At 33.8% G+C, this 13,073-nt stretch overlaps 1 protein-coding gene across 3 annotated transcripts in view; it reads right to left on the bottom strand.

Moving 5' to 3' along the window:
• LOC150096609 (retinoblastoma-like protein 1) overlaps positions 1–13,073 on the bottom strand; it is a 488,590-nt gene that overhangs the window by 174,373 nt on the left and 301,144 nt on the right. For all 3 annotated transcript variants that reach the window (XM_090408756.1, XM_090408757.1, XM_090408758.1), the window contains one exon: positions 6,443–6,560. In XM_090408756.1, coding sequence (XP_090264882.1) covers positions 6,443–6,560 — 118 coding nt within the window. The remainder of the gene's footprint in view (positions 1–6,442; positions 6,561–13,073) is intronic.

Below are 13,073 nucleotides of genomic sequence, written 5' to 3'. Positions count from 1 at the left end.
AAGGATGATGTGGAGGTTTTTTGGGGGATGTAGAAATCTTGAAATTTTTTCCAGAGGTAGAAAAGCAACTTTGATGTTATGTTTGTTTAGTAATTTGACCATTTTGTCTGTAACATTCTTAATATATATGGAAGCGTGATTGCGTTCTTAAATTGCTTTTGTGAGATGCTTGTAGGAGGTGTGTTGATGAGTCTTTTTACTGTCTTAGGTTCATAACCATTTTTTTTTGAGGATCTGTGTTAAATGTTGAAGTTCTTCATTTCTTTGTTTTTCTGTGCTGGAAATATTATAAGCTTTGTCCCTCAAGGTTTTAATTAAACTTATTTTTTGCGAGAGGATGTGGTATGAGGCCGCATTAAGAAATCTTCCCGTGTTGGTGGGTTTTCTATAGATGCAGAAGGATAATTTATTATCTTTTTCATTGACTTCTATTAGGATACCAAGAAAGGGAAGTTTTTTATGCTCTTCTTGTTCCAAAGTAAATTTTATGTTATTGTGTATATTATTCAGGTAATCTTTGAAAGCAGTTAGTTCTTCTGTCGTTCCTGGCCATATGATGAAAATATCGTCTATATAACGTAGCCAAATTTTCAGTTTTTTATGATAATTGTTTAAAGCATTATTTTCAAAATGTTCCATATACAGGTTAGCTAAAGCCGGGGAGAGCCCATAGCTAGTCCTTTTTGTTCCCAAAATTTGTCTCGATACATGAAAAAAGTATTTCTTATGCAATATTTATAAAGTTCAACGATGTCCGGAGGAATAAGGTCTTCAAGGAGATTCACTGTTTCATTTCTGGGAACATTTGTAAACAGGTTGATTACATCCAAACTTGCTAAAATGTTTGAAGGTCCTATGCATATATCCTTTACCTTCTCAATGAAATGTGTAGTGTTCTTAATGAAAGATTTTGTTTTTCCTATGTGTGGTAAGATCATGCTGGTGAGGTGTTTTGCCAGATTGGAGGTAGGAGAGTCTCTTCCATCCACTATCGGTCTTAAAGGAATACCTATCTTGTGTATTTTTGGAACACCATATATTCTTGGAACTAATGGGTGTTTTTTTGATTGTGGAGTTCTTTTTAGTTCTTCAGTCCCATTGGGTATCTTTTTAATTAGATCACTGGTTTTATTGTGAGCATGCCAGGTAGGATCTCTGTCTAAAGGTGTATAGGTATTAGAATCTTCAAGAAGAGTTTTCATTTTTTTTGTTATAATCCTCAGAGTTCAAAACTACCGTTGTATTTCCTTCATCAGCCTTAAGTATAACGATATTTTGTCTGATTTTAGATCTTTGAGAGCTGTATATTCCGTGTAAGGTAGGTTCCTGGGTGGTAATTTGCTTTGTAATAGCAATGCTGTGCTCTGCATACAGATGAGATCCGATGTATCACCAGGCAAATTTCGTATTCCTTTTTCTATCTGAGCTATGATGTCAATTTTTGGTAAGTAGCGTGCCTTTAAAGTGAAGTTGAAACTTTTCAGAAGTAGATTTTTTTTTTCTGTTCTTGAAGAAAGGTTAATTACTACTTTAGAGTAATCTAGATGTTGTCTTTGTTTTTCTTTTTCGTGAAGTAGTACATTAAATTTTTTAATTAAATTACGCTTCTTTTGTTCAGAAATCGCTGCAGCTTTGTTGTATGTGATATTGTCAATGTTGTTCCACAGGTTGGATGGAAGTGATGTGTCTAACTCATTGTGGTGAATAAATGTATCTTGGCTCATTTGTGCCTGTTCTGATCTAGTGGCTGTAATCCTTTCTCTCAAAATCGCTAGTTCCATTCTTTGGTAAATTCTGTTAGCTTTGGTCGTATGGGATGCATGCTTGATTTGGATGAACTTAGGTACGATTTCATTATCTCTACATCGGATTAAGAATATTAGACAGTTATATTCCAATTACCGGAATCTTTCTTATGAATTGCTAAACCACAGAAACTTACGTCTACCACTAGAACATCACGGTGAGTGCTTTTAGAATAAAGTTACTAGAGAAATTACGCATTAAACATCTGAATTTCATCAACCGTCTAATATTCTTAATATCCAAGTATACATAATTTTTAAGTCTTAATTTGTATTCCACAGTTTTCCATTTTTTTATTTTTTTTTTATTATTTCATCCATCAATACATTAAAAAGGGTAAAACAATAACCAGGGAATATTATTCTAATCTTTTAACCAGACTAGAAGAAAAAATTCATGAGAAAAGACCCGGTTTTCAGAAGAAAAAAAAATCATCTTTCATCATGACAATGCACCTGCCCACAAAGATGTTTTGGCAATGGGAAAATTAAGGGATCTGCACTATGAATTGTTGGAACATCCACTCTATTCCCCAGCTTTGGTGATTCATCAAGGCACTTAATGAACCACCTTGTCTAATTCCTTTGGTTATTTGAATTTATTCAGTCTGTCCTTGTTCATCGTTCAATACGAGTGTGGTCTGAGAAGTTCTTGGCCTTACATTGAAAAAACGATTTTATAATTTCAAAATTTTTATTTTTCATCATGATCTCCCTTAAGACTAATACATTTATTCCAGTGATGCTCCAGCACCATTATCCCATCCCTGTAGTGATTCTCAGTAAGATCTGTAAAATACCCCTCTACAGCTGTAATATCACCTCTTGATTCGCAGAAAAACGCTGACTAGCAAAGAAGCGTTTTAGTTTTAGGAAGAGATAGAAGTCAGAGGGAGCCAAAGCTGGGGAATAGAGTGGATGTTCCAACAATTCATAGTGCAGATCCCTTAATTTTCCCATTGCCAAAACATCTTTGTGACATTAACATCTCCAATTTTGATATCAGGTTTAATACCACTTTCCTTCATAATGTGATCCATATAGATAATGAATAACAGAGGGGATAATGTACATCCTTGTCTCACACCAGATTTAACATTAAACCTTCTTCCTGTACTTCAATTCTAACTGCTGACTTAAATAAAGTCAGCAGTTAAATAAATAACTGCTGACTAAACTCAAATAAAGACTAAGTATTGCTTGATATAATGCCCCATTGACACCATATAACTGAAGCGTATTGAATAGCTTCTCTCATGGCACCTTGTCATATGCCTTTTCCAGATCGACAAAACTTAAATACAGATCTTTGTTATATTCCCATGCTTTCTCGACTATTTGTCGTAAAGTGAAGATCTGACCCTGACAGCCTCTATTTGGCCTGAATCCAGCTTGTTCTTCACCAAGCTTTTCTTCCACAATTCTTCTCAACCGTTTCTCAAGTATACTTGCATAGATCTTGCCAGGAACACTCAGTAGGGAAATACCTCTGTAATTCTCACATGCAGTTTTATTTCCCTTTTTATATATGGGTAACTATGAGAGCTCTACTCCAATCATCGGGAATTCGTCCCTCTGTCCAGGCTTTCTGAACTATGCAGTGCAGCCACTGTAAGACTTTTATACCACCATACTTCAGCATTTCTGGTCGAATATCATCTACTCCTGCTGCCTTTCCACATTTCAAGCCTTTGATGGCTTTTTCTACTTCAAGTATGGATATGTATTCCTGACTGCATGCCTGGTCAGTGTTTTTTATCATTGTGCTGTCATCACTGCTTGTTTCATTTAGCAGTTTTTCAAAGTAATTACTCCATACTTCAAGGATATCTTTTTCTACCGTTTTCATGTCACCTTTATCATCTCTAACTCCTTTTACAGCACTCTTTCCTCCATTCTTAAGCTTCTTCAACAACCTCTAAAATATTTTGCCACCTTCTTGATATTTATTTTCTATATTCTTGCCAAAGTCCTCCCATGACTTTTGCTTAGCTAGTTTTACACACTGTTTAGCTTTCTTACATTTGTCTCTGTATTCTGTAAGAGTAAAAGCTGACTTATTTGCCAGGAACTTTTGATAAGCTTTCTTCTTTTCCTTCACTGCCTCTTTAACTTCCTGTGTCCACCATGGAGTTCTGATTTTTTTATCCTTGCACACAGCCTCACCACATGCCTCTCTGGCAGAATCAATCAATGTTTTCTTCAGAGTTTGCCACTGAATCTCCAAGGTTTGATTCCTGTTCTCGAACTCTTTCATTTTCTTTTCAATAATCTTTGTGTATTTTAGTCTACAGTTCACATCTGAGAGCTGCTCAACTTTTATTCGCTTTAAAACTTTCTTACATGTTATTCTTTTCAATATGAAATTCAATTTTATCCTGCTCAAGACTAAATAGTGATCACTTCCAATTTCAAATCCTCTGTACACTCTGGTGTCCTGCACCAGGGAGAAAACATCACTATCAACAATAACATAGTCAATGAGACTTTTCTTATTCCTAATCTTCTCTCCATGTGAATTTTTGCACATTTTTATGTTGGAACATGGTGTTAGTAATAACCAGTCCATGTCCTGAGCAGAAATCCAACAGATATTTGCCATTATTATTAGCTTTGCTCTTTTCTCCAAATTTTCCAAAAATATTTTTGTATGTCTCACAATCATTTCCTACTCTGCTATTTAGATCCCCAACAAGGACCAACTTTTCCTTTTTCATTGTGTCAGTTGCTTTTTCTAAAGCATCAAAAAATTCCTCCACTTCTACCTTAGTAGAACCTTCTGTGGGACCATAGGCACAAATTAGTCTCATTGTCCAGTTCCCCATTCTCATATTTGCCCACATTACTCTACTTGAGACTGACTGCCATTCTAGAAGATTAGCCTCGTATTTTGTGTTGAATACTATGGCTACTCCTTCTTTTCCTTGATTGTCATTGCCTGAATATAACATTTTGTATTTATTGCTCAGAAAGATCTCACCAGTTTTGGTCTTTTTTTTTTGTTTCAGTCACCCCTATTATGTCGATCTGGTACTTATCTAATTCCTCAGCTAGCTCCATTTCTTTGCCATTCAGGCGTCTTACGTTGATAGTACCGATCCTTAACTCTGGTGATGTTGAGTTGTTGTTTGTTTTCAGATTTGTTCCAGTAGCTGACTTTTCGCTGTTCGCCCTGGTTCCCTGGCAAAAACAACGGGGGCCTTGTTTAACCGAGCAACGCCACAGCCGGCATGAAATTTTGTCATGTTGTACTATCATTTTTTATTTTGGTTTAACCAATAAGAATACAATTTGATCGGCTAAATCCCAAATTGCCAGCCCATCCTCGTTCGTTCAGTATCAAAGTAGATACCCAACAGGGTGCACCATGAGAAGGTGAAGATTGGACATTAGGTCAGAAGCCCTGGTCGGTTCTCTGCATTCCTTTAAAGGCTATGTGGAGGTCTCCTCTCAGTTATACAGCTTTGACCCTTAAGCACCCCCTAATATTCATTAAGCAGCAAAATACGAAGGAAGCAAAATTTGTGAACCCGCACCAATGTGGGATTTTTTTCCCATTAAAATATAAAAAATAACAAAAAATAAAAAATATATAATAAAAATTAAATACCTTTCTTTTAAGATAAAAAAATCTACTTAGTCTTAAAACATTTTCAATTTATTTTCATTATTTCACAACCCCCCTCAACAAAACCTACGGTCCCCAAGGGGGCCACGGCCCACAGTTTGGGAAGCACTGCTCTAAAGGATTAAACAGGAGTAGTAAAGTTTGGAAAGTGCACAATCTATAGTAGCTTTATTCTATCGTGTTTTTGTCCACCTGCACTTGTTAAAGTCAGACAAATTTGTAGACAGAACATTGTTTGAAAATCTGACAAAAGAAAGGAACTGATGTCATGTATGAAATGATTGTTAAAAAAATGACAACTGTTGTCAAGCCAACAGTTTATTCTGTATTTCCCCTTGTAAACAATTTTTCTGAGGTGGGTAAATTTTCTTGATAAGATACACTGTATTAATGTATATTGCCAATATGTGCATGTGTTGGCAGTATAAATATCTTCCACATGCATGTACATATAGAAGATGTTTATACTAATGATCTGTTTATGTAATGATAAATTACATAAATTTACAACACAAATAATTTTTTCATATCTGTTTCTTGAAAGAGGGAAGAGAGAAAACAAAAACATTTTACATAAAAAGTTTCAAGATACTTGAGATTGTGATATTCCATACTTTGCCATTTCTTGCAAGAGCTACTGGCCTAATCCATGATATCAGTGACATTACTGAGTAAAAAGAAAATGTTTAAAATATGATTGCATTTGGTATTCTTGATTCCAGAAAGTACACCTGTAGGCCACACACAGGTACTTTACAACAGATTATGCCACATTACACATACAGTATTTATGTCTAAGTCTGGAAAAGATGTTGAAGCACCAGCAAACTGAAAAGTCTCTAAAAACATTGCAAAGTGTGTCAGAAAATGCAAATAAGCAATATGCAATTAAATGTTATGGTCTGTATATCAACTTCTCCCATAACTTATATTTAAAAGTACAGATATATATATATATAAAAACTGCATCAACATTTGGACTGCCACAACACAACAAAATAAAAATTACCTCGTAACGGGAGATTTCGTTCATGTCCAGTAACTCTGCGCAGAGCAGGATGGGCAAGAGGTGAGGACACTGGTTGATTTATTCCTGTAGAGGACCCAGGATGACTAGGCAGGGACACCTAAAAAAAAATTTTTTTTTTTTGCTTTTCTGAATTCAGTAGAAAAATTTTAATTATTTCTATTAATATAAAAAAAATACATAAAAATTCAGAATATTTACCCTTCAAAACAGAGATAAAATGCCATAAGTATGTAATCTAAATCAACTTTATAATATGTAAATATATAATATTATAGTAAAAGGTTTGTTATCCAACTAGCTAACTGAGCAGAGCTAAGTCATTTACAATTAACTATCCTCCAGTTTACCAGATGAAAGCTCTGCAAATTACATCGTTCTTGAGTAAAATTGCTAGAAAAACATTGATACATGTGACTTAAGCCAACTATTTCATCAGATCAATAACAATGAAACTGCATACATATATGGCCTATTCTAATTAAAATATTTCCACTGTTCTCTTTGTTCCCCATCTATGTTTCTAAATTTTTTTGTAGTAATACTTTCTAGTCATTTTAAGAAGCTATCGTTTGGTGATGGAAGCTATCCAATAAATATTCTGTAATGAATTGTGTATCCAATTACCCATCATTCTGCCAAAAAAAAAAAAAAAGAGAAATAGCTTATCAAAAGGAATTTTTTAGACTTACACAATAGCAAGTTTTTCTTTAAATTAGCAGTCATTAAAACTATATTTTTTTTATTGATAATCCTATACTGGTACCATGAAAGGGCACAAAACTAAAGAGAAAGAAGAATAGTTATTACCATCAGATTTGAAGGTCTTAAATACACTGTTTGAGAAATATATAAGACTAACACATGTTCCGAAACACAGATATGAAGGGGTATTGAGTAGCTGCTGAACATGCCTGAATCCATTTCCGAAGAGAGAAAGAGAATTATCAATGCCAATTCTGATGAACAGTGTTCATGGAAGTATTTGCAGAGCATGTAAGCAGCAGAAACTGAATGGCATCTGAAAGCTTGAGTCATTAACTTATTTGTTCTCTTCTGCAGAAAAAAGTATTTTTAGAGAGCTTTTAAAGGCACCACCCCAAACTTGAGAACATTAACACAATGGTTGAACCAGTTTGCATGGATTTCACTGAGAGGTAAAGTAATGCTTTGGACAAAAGAGGAAACAATTTTTTTGAATGCTGAAGAAGCTATATTTGTAATATGTTGTATGCTAAAAAAGAACTATAGATTGGTGTAATCCAAAGAAGAGAAATACAGCAATCCCTCGATTAGTGCACCTAATGAGTTCTTTAAAACAGGCGCATTAATCTAAAATGCACTAATTGAATATAATAACCTATGGGAAAATGTATAATTCGTTTCTCAGATTTCGTTTTTGACAGTTCATTTTTTTTTTTATATAAAAGTATTAGGGTATGTCTCAGGGTCTAGTTAAAGGAAAACCATGAAGCTGAAGACAATATAACATTCAGAATATAAATTTATTATTCTACTTCTTAACAATGAATTGACGTAAAGTAGTTTGGCAGGCATTTTGTTTCTTTTTTTTATACAACTTACGGCATGGCCCTATTGCCTCTTCTATTCTTCTGCAAATTTTACTGCTTCTCTCTTCATCAGGGTCAGCCTCTAAGCATTGCTGCTTAAAAACTTTGATTTAAAAATAATTGTACGAAAAATATTATTTTTCGTACAATTATTTCGTAAAATAATATTATTATTATTATTTTTGGAATAATATTTTCCAATTGTTTCTGTGAAATCTCTATTGGCTGACTATCAGTGGTTAAATTTTCTTCATATTCTTCGGGATCTTCCAGCTGTGCACAAAATTTAGCAGGTCGGAATCACTCAATTCCTCAAAATGAGATTTAATTAACTCTTGGACGTTATCATTGAAGGGGAGAAATAAATGAAGGACATACGAATTGGTTGCCAACACGCGAAATCACGTGCTTTATAGATAAAATTTCCCAACTATTATACAAGCAAAATAGTTAACACTTTAAAAACTACAATAATCATAAAAGAGAAGTTAATTTTCCAATGTGTAATAATAAACAACTCATCCCAGAAGATGGATTGATTACCCTATTATCGAAATGGATTCTCCTTTTTGTGAGATGCACAGAAGTGTCAAAGGGTCTCGAATCTGTGGGCGTACCATAGCAGACGACAAATTTTGGCAGTAAAAATTTGGAACATAGTATAAATAGGGAAGTAGTGTAGTATATCATTAAAAATAACTTTGTAAAATGTTTTAAATCGGTAACTAAATTATTTCATTCTGGTGAGTGATTTTTTAAAATAGTTAGCCATAGCCATAAAAATGTATAGATAGAAAATTTTTAAAATCTGTAACATTTATTTTTAAGATGTATATAGGCACACAATTAGTGTGCCTATATACACTATAAAAAAATGACACACTAATCGGGGTCGCATTAATCGAGGGATTACTGTATTTTGTTAAAAGACAAAAGTTTGAAAAATAAAACAGGATTGAATTTTGCTAGCACTGGAATTAATAAGGCTATCAAAAGTCAACAAAAAAGGATATCTCCTGTTGTTTAACAGTGATACATACTAGTAATCGTTTATTTGAGATTTTCAGCCAGTATAAAAATTCTATCAATGGTTTTCTCCATTATTTTAGCAAGAACCAAAATGAGAAAACTGGATGATATACAGCTTGTCTTAGGAATGGGTTGAATGGATTTATTTCTAGGCTGCAGGATAATTTTCAGTGGAAAAGGAAAAAATAAAAATGCGACAAAAAAACATGAGTCAACCCTGATGCACAAGCCTTTAGAACATCTGGAGAAAATCTATCAAACCTGGACACATCTGCTCTGGACAAGATCCTAATAATCACTTTATGGTGAAAGATCAAAGAAGCTTATCCAGAATGGTAGGACATTTATCATTCACTGAAATTTCAATGAAAGCTAACTACGATATATACTCGATTCTTTCTTTTTTACAGTCCTCTGGCATACCCCAATGCTTAAGATAAGGGATAAGAATTTAAAGTAGAATCAGCAAACCAATGTTCCTATATTAATAATAATTGTTTTAGTGATGCAATCAAGAAATGTTTGGATCAAAAGACAGAAAACAATCCAACCAAAGAAACAAGGTACAGAAATCATGATTCAGTCCCACTTGATATTCTAATAACATAAGAATTGGATGAATTTGTGAATGTTCTTTCATGAAAGAAGTATTACTGCTAGATTGTGTTCTGACTGCTTGGAGGATAAACAATATCTGTGAGTATGTTGGCGATAAATACTTTGTCATGTATAATTGCTGGATCAATGCAGTTTTAAAAGGAAAGCCATTGTAAGCATTAACATCTTCAAGAAAGTAACTTCACTATTAGGAAAAGTGGTTTGCAAATAATCAATATTCAAAAATAAAGATGATTTTCAGAAAGGTTGATGGCATTAAAGAAGTAATAAATAAAACAAATTAATTCGATAAAATTGAGCCAAGATATTTAACTAAAGATAAAAAAAAAAAAAAGAGGAGAAACTAAGTTAGAAAATGTAATACATAAACAGTGAATGCATGAACATATATTCACTTTATGTTCATACATTCACTGCCATATAAATCAGTGAACACATGCACAAATTCCACCTCTGACACAGAAGTATCAGAGGGTAATAAGGCTAGAAAAAGCAAAAATTTACTTTCTAATAGGAAAAGTAAACATGGTTTTGCTGATTTGGAAATACAAGTAAACATTTTTGGGTCAGGAATTAGAGACCATGAATGTTTATGATATGAGTAAATGGCTCTAGAAAGTTCAACTTTTTTTCATGTATAATCTATTTAAATCTTTTTGCCAATTTTTCATATTTGTTCGAGCTGAAATTGAGGGATGCATGATTTAACACCTTTCATCCGGAAATCCAGCTTAGTCAATACTCAGACTCCTCCACACCTGGCAGAATAGTAGCAGCAAAACTAGCTATCTTTACCTAGAATTTTGTCTCCTAAAATGATATTTAATACACTATCTAGCAGCCGATTTGTGGAATAACCATTTTATAGCTGTATCCTCAAAAAGAAACATTGGGGATCTCGATGCTGTGACATCATCAAATTCCTGATATGTGCTCTCAGGGGGTGTATAGGATAATTATGATAGTACTACACGAAAAAGTTACACCATTACTAACTTCGGATCAATAATTTTCCACCAAATTAATCTGTAATCTGTCAAAACTCTAATATTATCAGATCTTATATTTCTGCCTTTTAAGGCACTTTTAACTGTATCAATCCATCTACATTTTGGTCTTCCTGGCAAGGAACTCTTGTTTTGCTAATCTTCCCACACCCATTCTGTTTAAGTGACAAATCATACCACCTGAGATTACCTCTACTAACACATTCCTAAATGCTAACAATGGTGAATTCTTTCCTAATATCCTCATTTTTGATGTGATACTGCCATCTGTTCACTCCACTAATCTTTCTCAGAACTCTTATATCGAGGTCTCTAGTCTCTGATTAAGTGTTTTATTTCTAACCAAGATCTCAGATCCATAAGTTAAAATTGGCATAAACACTGTCTTGTATATAGCTAACTTAGTGTTTTGACTAATTTCTTTCTTATTCCATATAAATTTTTTAGCTGACTTCCTACCATACCAGCTTTACTAATTCAGTAGGCTATTTCCATATTTATTTACCATCTTCACTAAATGCTGTGCCTAAATAGTTGAAATGTTTTATTGTTCTATTAGTTCATCATTTAGGATACAGTCGATGTTTTCAATGTTTCTTCCTATTTTTATCGTCTGTCTTTTTTTATTGCTGATTTTCATAACAAATTTATTACCACAGTTATTCAATTTAGTCAGGGAATCTTGCATACTTATGCTGGATTTCTTCAGATGTATGACATAACTTTGAAAACACCACTTATGCTGATTTGAAAGAAATGAGAAGCAAAAGAACACCTGATCCATTGCTCTAGATCAGGGGTCGCCAAACTTATTTGACCGTCGACCCCTTCAAGAGTTTCTTGAATTTTTATCGACCCCCTCTATTTTACTATTACGTAATTATAATAGGACAAGCAAAAAAGATGCTTATGTGAGATTTTAGATTGTTTTATTTTATAGTTACAGTGTTTCTTGTATGTATAATATAGTATATATTATTATATTGGCTTAACGTCAAAGGGATACGTTTTTGTTTTTGACGTCCTTCTTAACATTACATATTTGATAGGAGGGATAAATAATATGTAAAATATAAAATTTAATTTAGATAACAAAATAATAATAATACAAGCTTCCTATAGGTATATATAGGATGTACCACGGGCAGGAACCATGGACATCTGTTTATTGGTAAATACGTCATTTTGGCCTACATGATTGGCCTCTGTAATTATTTTCATGACCCTGCTCCATCTTACAGGTCCTATTCATGTCACTGTTCCCACGATTCACTCTTAATTGCATTGTCATTCAGGATGGAGGTAATCTAAGTTAACCGAATTAAATATTACCCGTACAATGATGTCTTATATTTTTCTATCGACCCCTGAGCCCGAATCGACTCCTAACAATGTTATATCAACCACTTTGGTGACCACTGCTCTACAGTGTCAATGGTTTTCAGGCACTTCAAGCTTCCAATTAAGCAAAGTAGTGATATCAAAGTCTGTGACCTCATTGCATCAATGATACATTATAAAAAATTACAAGTTTGATGTTGTCACAATGTGACAAAGGATGATATCATTAAGTTAGCTAGTGCCACCACTTCATACAAAACTGGACAAACTTCTCTCGCCTCATAAAAGTGACCTGTGATGCATCAAGAAGCACATCAGTAGTGAGCAGCAAGCTCAAAGGTACTTCCCCAATCACAAGCCCAGACCAACTTTACTTTCACCTGTCAAGAACAATGGCATCAACTTCAACAACTAAAAGAAAAATGCTAAGGCATGATTGAGGTTGGATTAATGATTATATATATATAAAATAATAATAATAATAAAAAAAGGAATATTAGTGCAGAAGTCAAATTCTACTACTAGTCACTGTGAAAGCCAGAATATAGGCACTACATGGAAAAAGTGCATGACATAAGTGGTCAAAAACAAGAGAAACTTCTAATTCGCTTCACAATTATACATGGTGTCAGTTCCAACATCTGTGTTCAGTCTGCAAAACCCAAATTACTTTTACTGAGAGAAACTCAAAGCACTCACTCATCTCACAGTGTCTATGCATGTTTGCTCTGACATACTATGCCAAAGAATCAACCTAGAATCACTGACTATGATATTCTTTGGATGAAAATCTCTCTGCCCCACTGAGCAAATTCATCTGTTTCTGTTGATTTCTTAATGCTACTGACCATTTTGAACTCTGACTTCCTCTCTCTGAATGTTAATTTTCTCTAGTCCCACTTTCCTCAAACAGTGAAGTTAGCATCCTTGGAGATTTTAATGTTAACAACACCAACTGGCATTACTCTTCTAATAGCACAGAGCAAGCAGGTAGAAATGCTGAGATATTTACTTTGAAATACACAAATCATTCACATGCCCACCATA

The sequence above is a fragment of the Typopeltis vanoorti genome, chromosome 18, assembly GCF_054136105.1.
Source record: "Typopeltis vanoorti isolate ZY-2024b chromosome 18, IOZ_Tvanoo_1.0, whole genome shotgun sequence".
Lineage (NCBI taxonomy): Eukaryota > Metazoa > Arthropoda > Arachnida > Uropygi > Thelyphonidae > Typopeltis > Typopeltis vanoorti.
This window is presented reverse-complemented; position numbering and strand designations above follow the sequence as displayed.